The sequence below is a fragment of the Puma concolor genome, chromosome B4 (assembly GCF_028749965.1).
Source record: "Puma concolor isolate L17-30 chromosome B4, mPumCon1.1.hap2, whole genome shotgun sequence".
NCBI lineage: Eukaryota > Metazoa > Chordata > Mammalia > Carnivora > Felidae > Puma > Puma concolor.
This window is the reverse complement of record NC_141673.1, coordinates 138,520,268-138,543,837: the sequence shown is the minus strand read 5'-3', so window position 1 is coordinate 138,543,837 and position 23,570 is coordinate 138,520,268. Positions and strand designations below refer to the sequence as shown.

The following is a 23,570-nucleotide window of genomic DNA, read 5'->3' as shown; positions in this document are numbered from 1 at the left end:
AACTGAGTGGGGCACCTGGGTGCCTCAGTCAGTTAAGTCTGACTCTTGGTTTTGGCTCAGGTCATGATCTCATGGCTTTGTGAGTTTGAGCCCCATGTTGGGCTCTGTGCTGGCAGCGAGAACCTACTTGGGATTCTCTCTCACTTTCTCTGCCCCTCTCCCACTTGTGCTGTCTCCGCATCTCTCAAAATAAATACTCTTAAAATATATATATATAAATACGATGTAAACTGAGCGCTCTTTCTGATCTATGAAATAAGTCCGGGCCATCCTAAGTCAGGACTATCTTGAAATAAGCCAGGACCATCCCAGGGTCAGAAGAGAATCATTTACACGGCTGTAAAGTCTACAGACATCAACAAAACCACAGTACCGACACAAACATGTAACTTTTATGTTTGGGGAGCACTTTATACTTTTCAAGGCATCTTTTAATCACCTTATTTTTCAGCTTCACAAGAACATAGGAGGGTGTCGGGGACCCACTTTCAAATGTGTAAGATTGAGGAGTTGGTCACCGATGTCCTTCTAATGATCGAAGTCAACCTCCCTCCTTCCGCTGCAGTGGGGGAGGCCGGGGCTCCGAGGGGCAGAGATGCATCTACGGTCACAGCCCTACTAAGGGTTCGGGTGGGTTCCATGTCGATTACATCTCAATAAAGCCGGGGGGCGGGGGAGTGGGGGAGGGACAGGAGGCCCTAAAATCTTAGTCATCTGATCCCCCGGGGCAGCGTGTCCCCACCTGAGGGCGGTACATCAGCACGAGGAGACAAGGAGAGGCAGGAGGGAATGAATCTGGGGGGCGGCAGGGCCCCATCACATGACCTTCTAAAACATGAGAAGAGGACAGCAGCCCCTCTCGACAGGGCGAAGCCCGTCCCGCGTTTCTGCTCCCGACACAAGGGCCACGGGAACGTAAGGATGGACTCAAACGATTTTTATTGAGCAGTGGGTGTGGGGGTCTGATCCTGCACTCAGTGTGCCGCGTGAGGAAGTGTCGTGGGCGTTCACTGCTAGGGGCAAGCTTCTGTTCCAGAGATTCCCGGGCAGATCCCGGTGCTTTGTTTGTCGCTGTCGTTACTGGCACATGCAAAAACACGGATTTACCCCCAACTCGGATCTCAGACTCTAACGGAACGGGAGTGGCTCATTCTCAGCTCAAACAGCCCAGACAGAAAATACCTGCGGCAGCGGTGAAACTCTCCCCAGATGTGGGCCCCACCGAGGAACCGTGAAGAGACCCCGCCGGTCGGTCATGCAGCCCAGCAATCCAGGCTCCTTCTGTTCGGCAGGGCTTCCTGGAAGCACCTGGCGACATTGCCGTTTCTGGGGACGCCGGCTTCCGGCATGACTCATAGGAGGGTGCCTTCCCCGTTCCCTCAGAAACTAGATACACCTGAGCTAATTGTACAACTGTCCTCTAGTTTAACTCCCCGGTTTCGGTTTTTCAATTAGGAGACAATCTTAGACAAATGCAATCCGAATATCAATGAGTTCACCTCCTGCCTACAGTGTGGAATTCGTTGTTTCTAGCACTACAGGAATAGATTCCTTCACTGCCCTGGACAGGGAGCCTGATTCCCACCGGTTCAAAGCACTCCGACAACTCCTGAAACGTAACAGATGTCCCGTAAGTGGCTGCAAAATGCACGAATCGGTGGTTGTGAATACCCGCTGGGCGCTGGCGACCTCTTCTGCCGACTTCAGAGCTTCAAAGGAGTGAGCAAAATTCAGGGTAGGAGAAGGTTTCAGTCGGCAACAGCAGGAACAGAGGACACCTCATCCCTAAAGTCGGCTAACGGCGCTCCGTGCCAGGAACAACTCCTGGAACACGTCGCCTGTCGTAGAGATCCACTGACAGCACCCAAGCGCCACAGCCTATATACGCTCTGCAAGCGTCTTATCCCCACATAAGCTTTTTCAGAGTTGGGGCCTGAAAAGGTCCCAAGAAGCACTGTGCTGGTTGTGGGGAATAAACGGCCCGAGCCCTTCCCCGACCAAGATCCGTGTAGAGCCCCCTGAGTGACGGGTGCACCCGGGCACAGGTGGGCCCTGGAAAGTGCCAACCGCAGCTCCAGAAAAGAGCATCCGAGCGGCAGGACATCGCCAAAGCAGCTGTCCCAGGCCACAGGGTCGGCACCCGACCATGACCTCCGTAGCTCAGGCTCCTCCCTCCGGATGCCCAGGGCCACCCTGGTGCCCGGCTCCGCCCGGCCCTCCCCTGCGCTCCCTGCAGAGCCCTTCCTGAGAGCGCCGGACGGCCGGGACCAGGCAGGGCCTTCTCAGTGCCTTGGCAACACTGTCCAGGAGTCTGCAGAGAAGACAAAGCAGGCCAGCCGGCACGGCCCCCGGGAGCATTGCTCTATCTACAGCAGTGGAACGGCCGCAGACGAGGCAGGGCCGAGTGACCCAGCGCTGGGCTCGGAGAGGCCAGGGGGCCCCCAGCCGGCTCCTGCCTCGCGCGCCTGCAGCTCAGTTGTAGGAAAGGTAATCGATGAGCCGGGGAGGGATGTTCAACTTGCTGATTTTCTCCAGTCCTCGGACGCCAGTGGCCTTCCGCAAGCTCACCCTGCAGAGCTGTGCCAGGGACAGAGGGGTTTCTGAAAGGGAACAGGAAGCACATGAGGTCAGCCTAAGGAAATAGCATAACATCCTTCAACTTAGCAAATACCGAGGCGGAACCGGAAATAGGCCAGCCCTGCATGCTTTCCCTGGATGGCTACCAGGACGGACGGACGGGACCTAGGAAGGAAGATCAGGAAATGGGATACGGGTGATGTGCGCTGGGGTTTCATTTTGTGGGATTCTGGGGAGGTTTTTCCTCTTTTCTATAAAGTCGTAAGTTGACACACAGATTTGTCAGCCAAGGACTAATCTAAGGCTAGTAGGCTCGTTTCTCAAACTTGCGGACAATTGAGGGCCAGGGCGAGGGCTAGCGCTGGGCAGGGGCCTGGCCGCCGGCTCCTGTGGGTCCAGGCTCTCAGCACCGTGTGCGGCAGGGCCAAGGCGCCCGACGAGAAGTGGCACGCGTCACAAAACTGCTCCGGCTGACACCGTCTGCGCATGCACATCCCAGTGCTGAGGGTCCGGCCTTCAGGACCAGAGACAACGCCTGCCGCTAGGAGGCCAGCACACCAGGGCCAAAGATGGAAAGTACCTGGAGGCCCCTGGAGCTGAGGTGCCAGAACATGTGCAGAGTCTGGCCTCACAACTGCCTTTTGGAACGATTTGATTCTTTTTTTTTTTTAATTTTTTAAAAATCTTTTTCATGTTTATTTTTGAAAGAGAGAGAATGTGTGTGCAAGCAGGGGAGGGGCAGGGAGAGAGGGGGACAGAATAAGAAGCAGGCTCCAGGCTCTGATCTGTCAGCCCAGAGCCTGATGCGGGGCTCGAGCCCACGGACTGTGAGATCATGACCTGAGCTGAAGTCCGCTTAATGGACTGAGCCACCCAGGTGCCCCTAGAACAATTCGATTCTTTACAACCAAGTAGAGGGGTGCCTGGATGGCTCAGCCCATTAAGTGTCTGACTCTTGATTTCGGCTCAGGTCATGATCTCACGGTCATGAGATCAAGCCCCACACTGGGTTCCACGCTGAGCAGTGGAGCCTACGTGGGATTCTCTCTCTTTCCCCCTCACTCTGCCCCTCCCCTCCGCTCGCTCTCTCTCAAAATAAATAAACTTAAAAAAAATATTTAAAAAACCCCCATGTTTGATGCAAATATCTGCTTGATAAAAATATAAATAAGCCAAACACAATATTCTCAACTTCTGCAGATTCATGAAATAAGTTCTTTGAGAGAGAAAAAAACAAGTCCTGGAGAAATTCATTTTCCCATGTTCCTTTATCTCCAGATTATTTGGATGCAGGAAAACTGTCTTCCAGGAAACATTTGACAGATGTGGATGGTATTTGCCTCTAAATTCTTTTGGAGTTTGGTTGGGTGGGGCCGACAAAAATTTGAATAAATCATTCACCACACCCCCCTCCGCCCCGTAAGCAAGAGGTGTTTGAAAGCCTCATGTGGTTGTAAGGCGGTGTGAACTCATTTAAAAATCTGTACCCAGAGAAGTCTTGTCCTTTTTCCCCGATCACTTGTCCCTTGTCCCCTGAAGGGCGAGCGAGGGCTGCTCACAGGGATCGGGACAGCTGACTGCCTTGTACAGGGCTGGACAGACCATCTGGGACAAAGTTTCCTGCACAGCGGACCCGTGCAATTCCAAACAAGCAAGCACCACTCAAACAACAACAACAGGAAAGTGAGTTCTACTCACTTTCGTAGAACTCGAGGCGCTTGGCGGGTGCGCTGCTACTCCACGTGTAGTCAGACGGCTTCTTGCCCCGGTTGTCTCGCGCGTAGATGTTGCCTCCGAACTCGACGAGCATCTCAATGAGGTCGACGTTCTTCACCTTGGCTGCGTGATGCAGGGCTGTCTCGTGAAGCTTCGCTGCGTTCACATTGGCCCCTGTGGGTCCAAAGCGAGGAACGGTATCACCGAGGAGGGTACGCGCAGCCAGGAGAAACCCCGACCGGTACCTTCTTGTTCAGCACAGTGCACAGAAGCGATCCCACAGGAGAGAAAATCCAGACAGGCTCTGCCACAGCCTTTTCAAAATCTTTTTGTCTACAAGACCATGGAGCCTTCCACCTGTCTTCTTTTTCTTAATATTTGTTTATTATTTATTTTCAGAGAGAGGTGTGCCCAGGGGGCTCAGTTGATTGAACATCTGACTCCAGCTCAGGCCATGATCTCCTGGTTCATGGGTTCGAGCCCTGCATCGGGCTCTGTGCTGACAGCTCAGAGCCTGGAGCGTGCTTCAGATTCTGGGTCTCCCTCTCTCTCTCTCTCTCTGCTCCTCTCCCGATTGTGATTGCTCTCTCTCTCTCAAAAATGAATAAACACTAAAAAAGAATTTTGAGTGAGAGTGCATGCACATGGAGGGGAGGGCAGAGAGAGAGTAAAAGAGAATCCCAAGCAGGCTCCATGCCGTTAGTGCAGAGCCAGACTCAGGGACTCCATCCCACGAACCGTGAGCTCATGACTGAGCCAAAGTCCAGAGTTGGACACTTAACTGACTGAGCCACCCAGGCGCCCCACTCAAAATCATTTTCAAGATCCAAATGCGGTAATTGACGTTTTTTCTTATGGCAAGAGAGCTAAACACAGATCGCGGTAAGAAAGTAATATAATTGGAAACAGAAGCAAAAAGAAGAAAAATAAAACCGAAAACTCCCCTGTGAGTCAGAAGCAGTTCTAAGACCCTATGTAGTCCGTCCCCACTGGTCCTGAGGCTCTCTGATGGTTCCCACACGCGCACGGCGGGTGCAGGGCAGGGGCGCTAACAACGTGTGCTGCATGAATGGATGAAGAGTCCTTAAACATAAACATCTTTCACAAAAGAGAAGCTCAAAGGGAAAACAGGTAATGTTCCCCAAACATTGTCCACCAGTTCAGGTAAGAGATGAGGTGTCTCACTTGTGAATCCATCTGTTTTGGGGACAATAGTAGACACCCAGAAAGAGGTGAACAAGTAGTGGCTAATTCCAGTAGTTTTAGATGCTTTAAAAAGTAAAGATTTTGCTAAAACTATGATTTGTGTAAGGCGTCATTCTTAGGGCACGGCCACCACCAATTCTATGCAAGGGGATCTCCTACAGCCTTGGAATTTTTTTTTAAGAAAACACCAACTTCTTTGAAGTCTGCACCTAATGGATAAGGAGGTTATAAGAGAAAGGGGGGTAGGAGAAAAGCATTTTATTTTATTTTATTTTATTTTATTAAATATTTATTTATTCTGGGGACAGCATGAGCAGGAACACAGAGAAAGTAGGACAGAGGATCCGAAACAGGCTCCAGCCTCCCAACTGTCAGCACAGAGCCCAATGTGAGGCTCAAACTCACAAATGGAGATCATGGCCTGAGCCAAAGTCAGACGCTTAACCAACTGAGCCACCCAGGTGGCCAGAAGAAAAGAATTTTAAAGAAGCCAAGCAAAGAGTCCAGCATCACTGAAGCTATCCCCCCAAAATAGATTCAAGTCACAGTCACAAAATATCAGCAAAGTGGGGTTTAAAGAAATCATATCACCAGCCTGTCTCCATGTAATGATAAATTTAGAGGCCGAAAACAGGAAATAAGGGGTGTAAGGCTATTAGATTTCCTGTCCCACTGAAAATAGTGGGTAATTCGGATTTCTGACTTAAAATAGTTTTAATCCCCTGGTAGACATAAAAACCGTGTACATACACAGAGGTCATCGCGTGACCCTAAGAACACAGCAAGCACCGCAATGAGACAATACAAGTAATGCTCTCCAATGCCCACAGCCCAAACTCCCAAGTCAGGTCCGGGAAAAAAAAAAAATCCCTCAGTTAGAAGACTACATTACCTAGCTATTTAATTCAACAGCTATGCATGGTAAAAATAGTACTAAAGAGCAATCCGTTCAAAAACATCCCCGCACCGTGCACCCGCTCCACCACCTGAGGGCGCTCTTCCAACACCTGCCCGGTAGAATACAGCCTCGCATAGTTCCGCGGTCATAAAGCAAAGGCAGGTCTGGACGCTAGACGCAAACTTGCAACGAAAAATAAACTGTAAAGTCTAACGATCTGAAGTGCAGGTAGCTGTCTCGCAGGTCATTAATTGTCACAATAATCTTGCCAAGTGGGGAGGAAAGAGACTGTCTCTACTTATAGCAAGAGAGAAGGGGGCCCAGGCGGTCAAGCTCCTCTCAAGGTCAAGGAGAACACTATGGCTAGGGGTGGCTGTACAACTCACACCTCCCTTCCATCCCGCTTACTAGGGCTTCTCACGATTCCAGGCCTCGCCTCAGAAGGTGACTCTTTCCACCAGGTGGCGTACCAAGGTACACAACAGGACCTTTTTACACCGTGCGCTGGGCTCCCTTGGACGGGAGACTAGGAGGGGTCCGGCATGCTCTGCAGCTGGGGAGCCACACCCCTGGGCAAACAGAGTACATGGGGGTGGGGGGGCTTGAGACTACAGAGCAGGACAAAAAACAGCAAAAAGGCAAACTCTGTAACACAGCACCACTTAGGTCGATTAAAAATACATGCCCCAACCCGTAACGAGTGTCTTACAAAAACACAGATGAAGCACATACACATACATGTTAGAATGGGGGCTGGGGGGCAGGGTAGAGGAAAGAGGGAAGGGGAAGAAGGTGGCTTCGTGGGAACTGATGATGATAATGTGCCTTGAACTGAGAAAGAGAGGGAGGGAGGGGGGCAGGGGGAAAGGGAGAAAGAGGGATGGGGTAGGGGGGAGGAGGAGGGAGGGAGAGGGGAAGAGGACAGGAGGAGGGAGGGGGAGGGGAGAAGAGGGATGGGAGGGGGAGAAAGAGAGGGAAAGAGAGGAAGGGGAGAAAGGGGGAGAGGGTGGGAGAGGAGGGGGAGGAGGAGAGAGGGGGTTGGAGGAGACAGGGAGAGGGAAAGAGGGGGAGGGAGCCGGTTCAGGGACATTAAAGCCAAGCAGCTCAGTACCTGGCCCTGTGACACCCATCACTCCTTCTGACCACTTCCTGCGGAGCTAAATGCTGTGGCAGCTGTTAAGCGTCGCTATTACTTCCCCACGCTGCACCTTCACCCTCCCCCTCCTCTGCACAACCAACCTGCAGCTGGGCCATCCGGTGCCCACCCCGTGGGTCGGGGGGCACCTGCTTTCCAGAGATGCCGCTTCCACTGGGCTTTCCAAGGGGCCTGCCCACCCCCCCCCCACCACCAACGTGAAGAATGGCTACTTTAAGAGGAACCCATGTGCTGCCCTCCCTACTTTTTCTGTATGCTTGAGGTTTCCTGTAGCTGAAAACGTTTTCTTTGAAAAGAATCCATTTGATCTAGGGAGGAGGAGCTGTCACAGGAGAGCTGCAGTCAAACCCAGAGCTGACGGCCTGGTGGTGGCGGCCACCACTGTCGCATCCGGGGAACCCCTGCTTGAGACCGGCGTGAACCCCACAGCCGCCCTCCCACTCTGACCAGCCAGCCCCGCCGCGCTGACAGCCTGCAGTGGCGGCGGCGTGCTATCAGGGTGGGGGTGGGATGACCTAGGCTCCAGCCTTGGGCGTGGGTCCTGATTGGCTAATCCCTCTCCCTGGCCCCAGTAATTGGTTCAAATAATCTGGGCCCCACCCAATCAGAATTCGGCTGAGTCTGGAAGAAGGGCCTGGATTCGGTTTGGGCGCAGGTTCCTCTTGGACACAAGAGGGAAGGGTTGGGCAGGCATCTGGGCAAGTGGTTTTTCACTCTTCTCACAAAGCTACCAGAAGCCTCCAGAAGCCTCCTGAGCAAAAGTATTTGGATTTCAGCCCGACCCTGATGCAGCCATTTTAACCCCGTTAGGGGCCCCGGGCATAGGATCAAGTGAACACTTTGGACAGGAGACCTCCAAATTTCAGGGAAAGTGAGGGCTCGATGATCTTGCTGACCCTCAGGACAAACTGGCCTCGAAAGCTGCCTCCTTCTGGTCCCCGCAGCCCCTACAGTGGGTTTTCCATTGCTTACACATGAGGAACCATTTCCATTAAGTTAGGGCTTTGTGCAGAAAGGATGTTGGGGTTCCAACCCCTAGTCTTATCCTTCCCCCTAGAGCCACAAGGAGAGGAAGGAAAAAAGGACGGGCGCTGAGATGTACTGAGCACACAGGTACCACGCGCTCTGCAGATGGCTATGGATCAGAAAACTATTTCAAAAGTTCGGCAATAATGCCCGGCAGGTACCCTAGGCTGATAGAAAAGCTGAGTGAATCGGCCGGAAGATCTAGGGCTGCTTCTCATCTAGACATTCTTTCACTATACAAAAAGTAAAAACGTGGGGCACCTGGGGGGCTCAGTCGGTTAAGCAGCCGACTTTGGCTCAGGTCATGATCTCACAGTTCATGAGTTCGAGCCCCGCGTCAGGCTCCGTACTGACAGCTCAGAGCCTGGAGCCTGTTTCAGATTCTGTCTCCCTCTCTCTCTGCCCCTCCCCTGCTCACCCTCTCTTTCTTTCTCTCTCTCAAAAATAAATAAACATTAAAAAAATTTTTTTAATATATAAATAAAAACGACCCCAATGGCAAACCTTATACAAAATGAATCCTTTTTGCTCAAGACTTAAAAGTGCACATTAAAGTGAGCAAGACCCACAAATAGAAAAGTACATACAACCTAAGCTCAAACGACCATCCTCCGGAGAGAACTGGTAAGCTTTCTATTCCTGACCAGTTTTGTTTTTTTATCCTAAGTTGCACCCAGCGTGGCTGAGCTAAAATTTTCCAACAAAATATTTAAGTTGGGTTCATAATAAAAACTCCTTCCCAATACCCAGTTTGGCTACATTTGCAGACTCCTGTGGTAGACAGGTCCCGAAGCCAACCTCCACTTGACTGGGTTGTTTTCCATCTTGTTTTTTATTTTTCATCCTGGGAGCCTCCCTATCTTTTTTTTGAACACCCGACAAGGATCTGGATTCCACATGCTGCCAGCTCCATTTCCCTCGAATCCCCGTCTCTTTCTGATTTAGAAGGCACCCGGGGCGCCTGGATGGCTTAGTTGGTTGAGCGTCCGACCTCGGCTCAGGTCATGATCTCACAGTCCGTGGGTTCGAGCCCTGTGCTGACAGCTCGGAGCCTGGAGCCTGCTTCGGATTCTGTGTCTCCCACTCTCTCTCTGCCCCTCCCCCACTCACACTCTATCTCACTCAATAATAAATAAACATTAAAAAAAATTTAGATGGCGATCGAATTAGGCAGGTCTTGGGGATGGTCCCGAGGCCACCAAAAATAACGATTAGCATTCACTCAGCATCAGGCCCTGCAGAAACGTGATCACAAATCCTTCTGACAACCCTCCAAAATAAGGTTTCCTTTTCCAGTTGTATAGATACAGAAACTGAGGCCCACGGTCTCGGCTGGCAAGAGGGAGAGCCAACTTCCAACCTGGTCTGAGTCCACCGCCCAGTGCTCGGCCAGCGCACGGTGCAGGTAAACAGAACACCTGTGCCGAGCAGGGCGGATACGATCACCAACACCCCTGCACCAAGCAGGGCAGGCAGAAACAGGACACACCTGCCCTGAGGAGACCAGCCATAAAAGCCAATGGACTTGCACACCTGCCCTGAAGAGCAGGAGTAAACACAGCACACCTGCACTGAGGAGCACGCCTATAAATGCAACACCCCACACCGAGCACCACGGGTGTAAGCCCACCACGCCTGCGCCGCATAAATACCGACACGCCAGCGGCAGCAGGCGCCAGCACACCTGCGTTAAGCAGCACTTTGACGCAGTCCAGATGCTCCCGGGCACAGGCGACGTGAAGAGGGGTCCCGAAGTGGCAGTCGTGTGCTTCCAGATTGGCCCCCACGTCAATAAGAAGCCTCACGCATTCGGAACTTCCTTAAAGCAAGCGGAAAAGGATGGGGACCGTTAATGAGCATACACATCTGAAATAAGCCTGAGAGAAGCACAGCTGAACAGGTAAGCCCCACGCCTGGCTGCTGGGGGAGAACGGGGAACCAGAACCGCACCCCAACTGAAAGCGGGTCACAACCCCGAGTTGCCTTGCGGAGCCAGAACGTTGTGCTTTCTGGGCGTGCACGGTTCCCCCGGCCTGGCAGCACGAGGGACAGAGGGCACGGGTGAGCCTCTCGTGGGAGAGCAGTAGGTTTGGGAACAGCACCTCTGAGCAGCCAGGCCCGGCTCCTCAGCAGGAAGGTGCTCCCCACCTCCGGGGTCTCCTAAGCGGCGTCGGGAGCACCAGGCCTGGAGGTGATAAGCTGAAGCTGCCGGCAGCCCAAGTCCGAGCCCCCTGGAGGAGCTTCCCGAAGCTTCCTGACCTCGGAGCTCCCCCAGCCTTCTCCCTGGCAGGTGTTTTTCTGCCTCTTTCCCGGCATCTTTAACTGGGTTTGGGTGGAGGTTCATTCTGTCCCAGGCTCCATCCTCTCTCCTCACTTATTCGTGCTTCATCGTCAGCAGCGGCCAAGTTTTCCACCTGTGGCCCTGAAATCCAGCCTCTTCCCTACAGCCCTCTGCTGGCCACTCTCTTGGGGATGTCTGGACCACTGCGTAGTCCTCTCCCCCGTACTAAATCCTGCTGACTCTTCCCCTAAAGGTTTCTAAATGAATCCACCCTGTCTGGGCTCCAACTCCTCTCTCCACGTCAGGATACCCCAGCCCCATCGCTCCTCTATGGGAGAGCAGCAGCTACGCCACCCCCAAAATCTGCTTCTTTAGCATAAGGATTATTTTGAGCTTAAAGCAATTATATGGCAGATATAAGAAAAGCTCTCTGCCCCCCTCCCCATCTGCCTAATAGCGGGACAGAAATTTATAATGGTCTCCCCATCCCCCTCTACCAGGAAAGACAGAAAGTAATGACCAGAGAAAATTCCAGACCCTTATCAGCCCAGAGCATTGAGAGGACTCTACGGACCAGGTGGAGCACGTAACCTCTAACAGGAGATTCTCCTGTCCCAGCGCTCCAGTCTGCAGAGGTGGGGATCCCAGGCAGAGAGGCAGGTGTGGAAGGGCGGTGGGCACGGAGCAGCTACAGGTGGCACCGGAGAGGGGTTGGTGGTGGGGGACGGCTCAAAGAGGTGAGCAGGTCCCAGGTCACCACCCCCGACAGGCCAACGAGTATGACTGGTAGGCCCGTCCAGCAGTGAGGATGACCCAAGGATTTTGAGGAGCGTTGGGACCAACTCTGTGATCCTACGCAGGGTCCTGGGTTTCATAAAGTGCCCTTGGAACTGCTCTTGACTTGAGTGCAAGTGGCATCTCAGCAGAGAATGATGGCTCTGAGTGGAGCCACGAAAGGACACGCACCCACACCCGAACATAACACTGGCCGGCACTGTGTCGGCCAATCAAAATATTGGCCGCAAGTTTGCAAACTTTGCTCAGAAGAGTAGAATCGAAACTCCTTAGTGTGTCATTTAAAGATTTCCCACCTGCCGGTCTCGCCCTAAATTTCGTCTTCTCTGTCACCCCTCTCCTGGGAGCTTCCGGTCCAATGAGCCTAGACAAGTCACTTTCTGTCGCTTGGAGTGGCCTTCCTCTTCCTCTGAAACCTACTCCTTCTTGCAGGGCGGCTGAAGTCCCACCTGTTCCCCGAGCCCCCAGGATGAGCGCCCTGTCCTCGGCCCGTGCTGGGTCTCCTCGAAATATAACAGGGGTCCACAGGGCAGAAGACGGTGAAGACCAAGTGAGCCATCACAGGGTAGGCTGATTTCCAGCGTTAGTATCTGGAAGGCACTAGAGACCCAGCTAAGAATTAGAATCCTACCCTAGAAACCATGGCCCCTGCTCCTGGCGGGGAAGGGTCTGCAGGAGGAAAAGCTGAGGATTTCCACGGCTGGGGACCCGAGCTCCAGAAACAGAATGCGGGGCGGGGGGGGGGGGGGGGGGGGGTTCTCGGCCGGCTGACGGCTTCAGCTACAATGCTCGCTTTGCTGGTGCGGACTCACCGCTCATGCAGGCCTCGTGCAACGGGGACGCCGTGTACAGGGGGGGGTTGACCTTGGCCCCGTAGGAGAGCAAGAGCTTCACACACTCGACGCTGCCGGAGGCACAGGCATCGCAGAGGGGCGTGCTGCCGTCGATGTTGCGGGCGTCCACCTGGCGGGGAGGAAGAAACGAGCGTCAGGGTGGAGGGGGAAGCCCACACGACTCGCTTCCTCATCCTGACACACATCCATCTCTGCAGAGTCCCTTAGTAGCAGTTTTGCAGCGTGTGCCAAGGTGCTGTCGCAGGCAAGGGCGTTCAAGGACCAAGGGAGATGGGCTGGCAGCGCCTCTGAGCCCACCAAGTGCGGGAGGGGCCCTTTTCCGGGCTCTTCTCTTGGGACAGGGTCAACTCGGCCTCACTCCTGCCACCTCCTACCCGTCCCCTAGGCCCCCCCCCCCCCAAGACTGCAAGGTGACGAAGGCAGGATGTAAAAAGGGCGTTTTAATTCCGGCTTAGGGCTGCCCGGAGCTGCTTATCGTGCCCCCTCTAGCCGGGAAATGACCCGGAGGGGAAAGCCGACCCCCAGGCTGGCGGGCTGTGCTCAGACTTCAGCTGCTGCGTGGGTACGCGCGACAGCTCGGTCCGCTTCCTGTGGGAGCGCCCTCACAGCCAAGCTCCTGGGTGCGTTCGGCCCGGAGGCTGCAGCCCATGCTCCGGGCTCCTGGCCCGCTGCTGCTGCTGCTGCTGCTGCTGCCGCTGCCCTCCGCCCAGCGACTCTGCCCGCGGCGACGGCTGGAGGCTCAAGCCAGCCCGCAAGCAGGAGCAGGTGCGCAGGGAAGCAGATCCCAATCTTGTGCTTAGAATCCTGCTCTTGGACCCAGGCAGTGGCTCTTTGGCCACAGCCTCCAGCCCTCACAGACGTCTCCCTCGCGAGAAACTAGAACCACCGGCTCTTTGGCCACCCGTGCCCTCCCGGCAGCCCAGCCGTGAACCACTGCTGCCCCAGAGCCGGCTCCTCTGCTGGCCTCCACTACACCCCACGCTGGAGGCTTCCTTCCCCTCCCCCGTGGTTTCTCTACTTTCTGTGCATTTGCAACTCAAATCCCGAGCCTCTTAGTATTTCCCCTCCCTCCATACGCGCTCCATCCATTCCCGTCCCCGGGGGTCTGTCCCAAAGGGCCCCTCACCTGGGCCCCGGCGGCCAGCAGCAGCTGAACACACTGCGCCTGGCCCTGCAGGCTGGCCGCGTGCAGGGGCGTGATGGAGTCCACGGTGACCTGGTTGACACAGGCCCCGCTCTCAATCAGCTGCTGCAGCTGCAGGGTCTCGCCACGCTGGGCAGCCTCGTGCACAGGGGTGCGCTCCACCCAGAAACCTGGAAAGGAAGGCAGACCCAGTGCTGAGACCCGGGGACATGTGTACCCAGGTCAGGAGACCATGGCAGTGTCGCAAGGACGCTTCATGAAACCCAGCACCCGATGCAGGATCACGGAGTTGGCCGAAACGCTCCTCAAAATGCTCGGGTCATCCCCACTGCCGGAGCGTGGAGGTCATACTCGTTGGCACGGCCTGTCGGGGGTGGCGACCTGGGCCCTGCTCACCTCTTTGAGCCCTCCCCCCCCACCGACCCCTCTCTGGTGCCACCTGTAGCTGCTCCGTGCCCACCGCCCTTCCACACCTGCCTCTCCGCCTGGGATCCCCCCCTCTGCAGACTGGAGCGCCGGGACGGGAGAATCTCCCGTTAGAGTCTCCTGTCACTTGCCATACCTGCACCAGTTTGAAGTCCCCCCTTCTTCCACGACACTCGCGCGCACACCCTCATCTACAGCTTGACGCCCTCTCCACCCCATCCTTGCCCAGGAGTGCCTTGAAAGTGGGGACCACCTTTAATCCACTTTAACAGGTTCCTCAGGACTTTGTACATGTAAAATCGTGTCACCTGCTAACAGCAGTAGTTTCACCACCTCCTTTCCAATCTGGATGCCTCTTCTCTTTCCGGCCTCACTGCCCTGGCTCGGACTTCCAGCTCGATGCTGAACAGAAGCGGTAAGAGCACGTCCCGGTCTTATTCGTCGACTTTCACGTCAGGGATGAGCTTAGCTGTGACTTTTTCACAGGTGGCCTTTATCAGGTGGAGGACATTCACCTCCCTTTCTAGTTGTTGTTGTTGTTTCTAATCACCAGATGGCGTTGGATTTTTGTTCAATGCTTTTTCTGCATCTAATGCAGTGCTCCTGCCGGCGTTCCTTAATTGTGGAAGTGGTTAGTACATTAACAGACTCTCAGATGTTAAGCCAACTATGTATTTCTGGCATAAACCCCCTTGGTCATGATGCCATAGCATGTTTGGTTTGCTAGTGTTCTCGGGATTCTTATATCTACACTCGTAAGTCAGTTGTCTTATGATTGATGTTTTTATCTGGTTTTTCCGGCTCCATAGAATGAGTCAGGAAATTATTGTCTCTTCCAAAAATTGGAAAGCACTGGTATCGAATCTTTAAATGTTGGGTCAAGTTCATCTGGGAAGATCTCTGGGTCTGGGCTTTCCTTTGCTATAAGCTTTAATTCCTAATTCCACATCTTCATTTGCTACAGGTCTATTCAGAGTTTCTATTTTTTTTGAGTCAGTTTTGGTGTCTATTTTTTGCCAATTTTGGTAGTTTGTGTCTTTATTGGAATTTCTCCACTTCGCGTACATCCTCTAATCTGTTGGCCTACAATTGGTTATGGACTGAATTTTGTCCCCAAAATTCGTAAGCAAAGCCTGAACCCTATATACCTCTGAATGTGACTGTGCTTGGAGTCTGCACGGTTTCAGAAGTAATGAAGTCAAGGTGAGGTCATTAGAGCCTGCCCTAAACCCATCTAAGTGGAGTCTTCATGAGGGGAGATTAGGACACAGACACCTGGGATGGGCTGAACAGAGGAAGGGCCATGTGAGGACACAGTTAGAAAGTGGCCATCTGTAAGCCAAGGGGTGGAGGGGCCTCAGCAAAAACCAGCCTGGCTGAGCCCCTGATCTTGGACTTCCAACCTCCAGAGCTGTGAGAAAATGAACGTGCACTGTGTAGGCCACCCAGTGGCATTTTGTCACAGCAGCCCTGGCAGACTGACACGCCACCGTTCACACTGTCCCTCTGTGGTCCTCCTTTCTAGAAAGGCCAGAGTAACGTCATCCCTTTCCTCCTTGATCTTCGTGATCTGCATCTTTTTCCTTGAGGTTTGTCGATTTCATTGCTCTTTCCAGAGAACTTTTGGTTTTGTTGGCTTTCTGTGTTGTTTTTTCTATTCCCTATTTCACGGATGTCCTGTCTAATCTTTATTTTTTCCCTTCTACCTCCTTCAGCTCTAGTTTTCTATTTCCGGTGTCTTAAGGTGGAAGGATATTGATTTGAGCTGTTTCCTCTTAATATAAATGTTTACGGCTATAAAAGTCCTTCAAGTGCTACTGAGACTCTCCTCTCATGAGTTTGGTAGATTATCCGCATTTTTATTCATCTCAAACTAAAACTATTTTTACATTCATTCCAACCGCAATGTATACATTCAACAAACCTGTAACTGATCAAGGCACTGCTCTGATCCCAAAATGGAGTAAAATTCTCTCTCCTACACTGGCTCACCCCTCCCCATCACTCCCTTTGGCTATACAAAAAGTGTTCTGACCTCCTGATCCCTTTAACCAGTGGCCCTCACACCTGAGCATCCAACAGTGTCACCTGGGGGCTATGAGAATGGACTGCTGAGCCCCACCCCAGAGTCAGCAGGTCTTGGTGCCTGAGAATCTGCGTCTCTAATAAGTTCCCACATGATGCTGATGTTGACGCTGTGGTCTGGGGACTACACTTTGAGAACCACTGCTTTAGACAATACCTCTCCCTCTGAATGAAGGCCCTTTTCTCCCCCCATCTCACCTCACTCCCACCTTTTCCCACTCACCCTGGATGAGTTCTGCTTGTACCTCTCCACGCTGCAATCCAGTGCTTATTTCTTCCAGGAGGACTTGCCCCACCTCTGCCCCTACGCACCCTGGGTTAGCATCTCGTCTGTGTCCCGTCAGCCTGCCTCCCTGTCCCCACCAGCCTGTGGCAAGGACAGCACGGGGACTAAGCTCTGCTACATCTGAAACTTGGCTCAGCCACTTATGAGCTTCTGTGGGACATAGCTTCCCTTGACTGTCTCTTCACCTGTACATGGGGATGATGATAATAGTTTATTCATTGGTGGGTTATGAAAATTCAGTAGATTATAGTGAGTGAAAGCACCTACTGTGGGGACTGGCACAAAGTGCTCAGTAAATGCGATCTATTTATAATACCCCTCCTCCCCCATCGTGCCTACCTGTCTTGTCCGCTAGCCAAAGAGCCTGTGACCCCATGAAATGGGGACTTGATCGTATGAGTGGCGGAGGGTGGAGGATGGAGCAAAAGGAGAGCTGAAACTCAGAAAGATTTGATTCTCACAAAATATAAAAGCCAAGCTTGTGGAACTTTCTATTTACCACTTCAAGAAGGGGACCCCCAGTATGTTTGTTTAGCAGTGACTACCAGGCATGGGCACACCTGTCTTGGGGGTTAGTGAAAAGTGGCTATCATTCCAGAGTCACACTGGAAGAAGCAAAACCCCACAGGTAGGACAAGGAGTTGCAACCTTCAAAAGAGGAGGGCAGGGTGAGGCCCTCAATCATATAGCAAAAAAGGGAAATGCAGCTGAGGAAAGCCAGTGCACCTTCCATTTCTTGCACTTTGCGGATAATTGTGTTTTTTTTCCGAATCGAAGGCTTGTGGCAATCCTGTGTTGCAATTTTTCCAGCAGTGTTTGCTCACTTTGTGTCTGTCATGCTTTGCTAATTCTTGCAATATTTCAGACTTCACTACATCTGTCATGGTGATCTGTGACTAATAATCTTTGTTAGTATGGTGATGTTTCAGGATGCCATGAACCGTGCCCACGTAAGATGGTGAACTTAATCGACAAACATTGTGTTCCAACTTCTCCACCAACCAGCTCTTTTCCCCAGCCTCCCTATTCCCTAAGACCACCACACTGAAATTACGACCAATTAATAACCCTACGATGGCCTCTGGGTCTTCAAGTGAAGGGAAGAGTCCTACATCCCTCACTTTAAATCAAAAGCTAGAAATGATTAAGTTCGGTACGGGAGGCATGTCGGAGGCAAAGACGGGCTGAAAGCTAGGCTTCTTGACCCCAACAGCCAAGGTGTGAATGCTAAATTTTCTTGAAGAAAATTAAAAGTGCTACTCCAGCGAACACGTGGATGATAAGAAAATGAAACCGACTTACAGCTGATCTGGAGAAAGTTCAGATGGTCTGGACAGAAGATCAAAGCAGCCACAACATTCCCTTAAGCCAGAGCCTAACCTAGGGCGAGGCCCCACCTCTCCTCAATTCCATGGAGGCTGAAAGGTGAGGAAGCTGTATAAGAAAAACTGGAGGCTGGCAGAGGTTGGTTTGTGAGGTCTGAGGAAAGAGGACAACTCTAAAACATGGAGGCACAGGATGATGCAGCAAGTGCTGATGTCAAAGCTGCAGCAGGCTATCCAGAAGATGTAGCTAAGAAAATTAACGAAGGTGGCTATGCCAAACAGATGATCGGTGGAGATGAAACAGCCTTCTATTGGAAGAAGATGCCATCTAGGACTCTCATAGCTAGAGAGAAGTCAGCCTGACTCTCTTGCTGGGGTTAATGAAGCTGGTGACTTTCAATTGAAGCCAGTGCTCGCTGACCATTTCAAAAATCCCAAGGCCCTTAAGAATTAGGCTACCTGGGCTCTATAAATGGAACGACAAAGCCCAGGTGACAGCACATATGTTTGCAACATGGTTTACTGACTACTTTAGGCCCACTGTTGAGACTTACTCCTTGGAAAAAGATTCCTTCCAAAATATTCATTAATAATGTGCCTGGTCACCCAAGAGCTCCAATGGAGATGAACGAGATTCATGGTTCCATACCTGCTAACACGACGTCATTCTGCAGCCCATGGATCAAGGAGTCATTTCAGCTTTCAAGTCTTATTATTTAAGAAATACATTCCATAAGGCTATAGCTACCATAGTGATTCCTCTGATGGATCTGGGCAAAGAAAACTGAAAACCTTCTGGAAAGGATTCACCACTCCAGATGCCATTAAGAACTTTCATAATTCATGGGAAGAGGCCAAAATATCAACATTCACAGGATAACAGGAGTTGGGAGACGTTGGTTCCAGCCCTCGTGGATGACTTTGAGGGGCTCATGACCTCAGTGGAGGGAGTCACTGCAGATGAGATGGAAAGAGAGAGCAGACCAGAATCAGAAGTGGGGCCGTAAAGTGGAATAATAGCTGTAATCTCCTGACAAAACTTGAACGGAAAAGAAGTTGCTTCTCACGGAGGAGCAAAGAAAGTGGTTTCTTGAGATGGAATCTACTCCTGGTAAAGACTGTTGAAATGACAGCAAAGGATTTAGAATATAACATAAACTCCGCTGACACGGCAGCAGCAAGGTTTGAGAAGACTGACTCCAATTTTGAAAGAACTTCTGGGGATAAAGTGCTATCAAACAGCATCACATGCTCCAGAAAAAGTTTGTGAAGGCAAGAGTCCAGCAACGCGGCCAAGTTCGTTGTTATCTTAAGAAACTGCCACAGCCACCCCAACTTTCACCACCCTGCTAAATCAGCAGCCATCACCATCGAGGCAGGACCCTTCACCAGCAAGACGATCAGATGACAGCATTCTTCGCACGAAAGCACTTTTACAGTTAAGGTTTGTTTTCAGAGGATCGCATACTCGACAGGCCAGTGTAAACATAACTTTTATATGCACTGGGAACCCCCCAAAATTCATGTGATTCTATTGCAACATCCACTTACTGTGGTGGTCTGGAACTGAACCCAAAATATTTCCAAGGTGTGCCTGTGTAGGTTCCCAGGCACGCGGATGCAGACCAAGCTGTGCTTCTGATCGTGGACCCCACAGGCAGACACATGTCTCACGGTGGGAAAGGCCATATAGTAACAAGTGGAGACGGGAGGTAGGCAGTAAAAGCTTTCCATGTCCCCTGAGAAACCCACAGCAGGACGCGGCTTATCCACCCAGCCCAGCAGTCCAAGTAGCCCTACAAACCGATTATAGATGAATGTGCTTGATGTGAAGGGTGTGAGCCTTTTAGCATAAAACCAGCAACCCAGGAAAGCCCCGCCTGGGTTTAAACCTCAGCCTTGCCTCTTTCTAGCTGTGTGAACTCCACCGTACCTCCAAATTATCAATGATAAGTGTATTGCAGCTGCCTCTGGGCTTGTGACCAGCACTGGCACATAACCTAAGCAGCACCAGGCTCTTATCGTGGTCCCAGAAACCGTCTCTCCTTTCTCTCTCCAGCTGACCAGATGGCAGCGATCCCCCCAGATGGCAGCGAGCTGTGTTTAGAGTTCACGGCTAAGGATGACAGAAAAAATCCAGCTCACCTTGCTTAGAACCTCAAATCCTTAACGTACCCTTTTATCATTGTCTGCCAGCCTCTCGAATACAGCTCTTGAGTATAGATCCTGAACATAGGATCACTTTTTCCACTTCGCAAAAGGATGCTTGCTCTTGGGTCCCTAACAACCTGTATTACATTGGCTAAGTTATAAATATAGGATTCACTTAGGAGGTGGCTTGCCCTAAATTCTCTGCAGAGCTTTACAATATGGCCTTAATAAGTATAATCTTTACCTCTGTGAGGCGTTCTATAAAAAAAAAAAAAAAAGGAAAAATCTACGTGCTTTGAAGTATACATACCACACATCTACAATTTCAGATCAGAAAGTTAAAATGGGTTATCGTCCCTACAGTGGGCCATTGCTTCTGCTGGGATAGCGGTGTTCTGGATTCAATACATTCAGCTTATCCCTTAATGCTGAGAATGAAAATGTCAGGAACCTATTTTTAGAGGAAATAAACAATGACAGTCAAAAATATCCATGAACCCCAGAAGCTGTAAAATCCATTGGTTGAGCAAGCTTTTCTCTTAAAGATTCCTTAAACCATGCTCAGAAAAGTGAAGGCTGCGCTCTTGAAGATTCTCCCTGAACAAAAACATGAAAACGTGTCCACGTGGCCGTGGTTAGCCATTCTTTGCTTATTTTAACTGAACCAAACACAGATGCACTGGAGGGGTCAAAGTCTTGCACCTGCCTGCGGTGGAATGCCAAGTAAAACCAGATGTTTACTAAATGTCTTTGATCATGTTCAAGGTGGCTATTTTCCAGGATCCATTCAAATATCTGCCTTGCTGTGACTTCAAGTCCCCTTACGCCAAATTTACCCTTAAGATGTCTCACTTTTATCGGCACTGTTTTTACCAGTGTGAAAGTACTTTACTTTTGTTTGGTTGGTTGGTTTTGGTTTTTTGCTTCCAGGCTTTCTAAGTGCTTTCTCAGGTCACTTCATCTGCTGTAGTATTTACTTCGTAGGGAAGTCTCCTTCCCCACAGAATGTCCCTTTGCCCTCGGATCCATTTTATTCTCCCGTAGCCTGAATGGTAGGAAGAACCGAGATGGCTTTTTTTTTTTTAAACATGGGGTGACCTGTCACAAGGGCATTATCTTCCTTCTGGGGCACACGCCTTCGGTCACAGCCGGATAGACCTGTAGGATGCTAATGACAGTGCGACACGACCTTCCCACAGGGTCCCTGGAAGATGTTCCGGCTCCCACACGGGGCTCTGCGGGGCTGCCCTAGGAGCGGTCCCGCAGAGGCAACTCTGGGTGCTCTGAACTTGGGGATGACCGTGCCCACCCCTCCCTGCGCCTTCCCCAAGGTGCGCCGATGGGTCTGCGGTTGGGAAGTCCCGCGACTGGCGCGTCACAACGCTGACCGGGGCCAAGACGCCGGACGCAGAGAGCGCCTGAGATGCTTGGGGTTACCGACCTCGCTCCCCGTAAGGACACGGCGGCGCTCCAACCTGGGCCCACCGAAACGCCCCTGCCGGCGTCCTCCGACGCACCTGTCCGGCCGGGAACAGCCCCGCGGTCCCCGCGCCCCCAGCACCCATGCCGCCCGCACCCGCACGTACCCACGTCGCCCAGGTAGCAGCCGTCCGCCGCGCGGGGCTCCATGCCGCACGCCCGCCCGCTCGCCGCCGCGCGCCCGCCCGCATACCCCGGCGGCTCGGGTGCCCGCGACCTGGGCGGGGCTCCGCTGGCTGGGCGGGCCTACGGGGCGCGGCGTCCTCCCGAGGGACCACGGGAGTTGTAGTTCCGCCGCGGCCTGGCGCCGGGTAGTCCGTGCGCGCCCCGCTGGTGCTCCCGGCCCGGCTTCGGCTGCAGCCTCCGCGGCGCCCCAGGGCCGCTCAGCCCTTGTGACGCCGAGTCGGGCTTCCTGCCGGAGCGGGGACGCTCCCCGTGTCTGTCACCTGAATCGCTTAGGTTCGGGAGAACTCAGCAGGCGCGCCTTTCCGAGCCTCGCGGCGGGAAAGAGCCGGTTTCCTAATAAGTCCAGGCGGACAACTGAATGAGCCCTTGTGCTTTGCTTTGCTTTTACCAAAGGCAGTTGCGTGATGCGGCAGGTTTACCTTTGTCCAAGTTCCTTGCGGCCTGGTCACGAGATTTCTCACCAGGTCTGACCTGTATTGAGCCTACCTGTAGAAGTTAGCTTGGGCTGGAAAGTAAAAATACCAGAAATTACCTGATGCGGAAATACAGGAGGACTACTGGAGTGCGGAAGGTCTGATCTCTCGCTTGGACGACTCGAATGTTCCTCCGGTCCAGACCACAGGCACGCACTGAGTGGAGGCTGAACCTTGTCGGTCTGACCAGAGCTGCTGGGGAGTCACAGCCCCAGCCTTGCAAGTGACATCTCAAGCCTATTAGTGTGGCTTTGCACCCCTTTGCGTACCATAATTAGGCTTTTGCATTTTTCTTGCCAGTTTCTGGCATTCTGTATTAACTGTACGTTTAAAAAATCTGTTTGCTGCGGGATGTTATGTTTTTTCCTATGACAATGCCTTGTTTGTATGTTTGTATTTTCTTTGATTTTTCTTCCTTGGCAAAGTCTCTTCTAGGTCTTAGTATAGACTGTATATTTGTGTAAGCCATATATATTTATAAACCATTTTTTTTGTTTGTATACGTACCTAGTACTTATTTGTTAAATGTTAGCAGATATTTCCTCAGCTTATTTTGGAAATTTTTCCTTCTTCTGTTGCTTGATTTCAGTATTACAGAAGAGCTTTAAGTGTTTATATATTCAGACACACATACTCTGAGAGTGTTCCCTCTTCATATTCAGAATGTACTTCCCTAGCAAGGGCCAGAGCAGGTATGTTATTTTTGTTCTGTTCTGCTGGTAAGTATTTAAGTCTGGATTTTTTTGCGGCGGTTAGAATCTAAGTTAATTTTCCTCCAAGTTAAAATACATTTCTTTAAAATATTATTAAACAGTAACTTATCTATCTTTGTGTTAATTTCCTTTTATTGCATACAGGCATACTCATTTTATTGCATTTCACTTTATTGCACTTTGCAAATCTTGCCCTTTTTTTTTCTTAACAAATTGGAGTTTGTGACAACCTGTGGCAAGCATCTATCAGCACCATTTTTCCAACAGCATTTGCTCACTTTGTGTCTCAGTGTCACTTTTTGGTAACTTTGGCAGTATTTCAAATGTTTTCAGTATCATGATGATCTATGATCAATAATCCTCGATGTTACTGTTGTAATTGTTTGGAGGCGCCATGAACCACACCCATGGAAGACCTCAGACTTACTTGATAAATGCTGTGTGCTCCACTGACAGGCTGTTTCCCTCAGTCTCCCCCTCTCAGGCCTCTCTATTCCCTCAGATGCAATAATGTTGAAATCAGGCCAATCAACAACCCTACGATGGCCTCTACCTGTTCAAGTGAAAGAAGAGTCGCACATCTCTCACTTTAAATGAAAAGCTAGACATGAGTGAGCTTAGTGGGGAAAGCATGTCGAAAACCAAGATGGGCTGAAAGCTAGGCCTCTTGCAACAAACAATTAGCCAAGTTGCAAAGGCAAAGGAAAAGTTCTGTTCTTTTTTTTTTTTTTAACGTTTATTTCTGAGAGAGTGCACGTGGGGGAGGGGCAGAGAGAGGGAGACACAGAATCCA

The 23,570-nt window shown here is 51.6% G+C and overlaps 1 protein-coding gene across 1 annotated transcript; it reads right to left on the bottom strand.

The window, feature by feature from the left end:
- Positions 1-370: 370 nt before the first annotated feature.
- On the bottom strand, positions 371-21,663 carry ASB13 (ankyrin repeat and SOCS box containing 13). The gene is made up of 6 exons (XM_086715043.1): positions 21,513-21,663; positions 13,636-13,823; positions 12,468-12,618; positions 10,264-10,398; positions 4,276-4,467; positions 371-2,600 (listed from the first exon to the last, which is right to left on the bottom strand). The coding sequence occupies exons 1-6, from the start codon at positions 21,553-21,555 to the stop codon at positions 2,473-2,475; spliced, it is 837 nt and encodes a 278-aa protein (XP_086571169.1). The 5' UTR covers positions 21,556-21,663; the 3' UTR covers positions 371-2,472.
- Between the last annotated feature and the right edge of the window lie 1,907 nt (positions 21,664-23,570).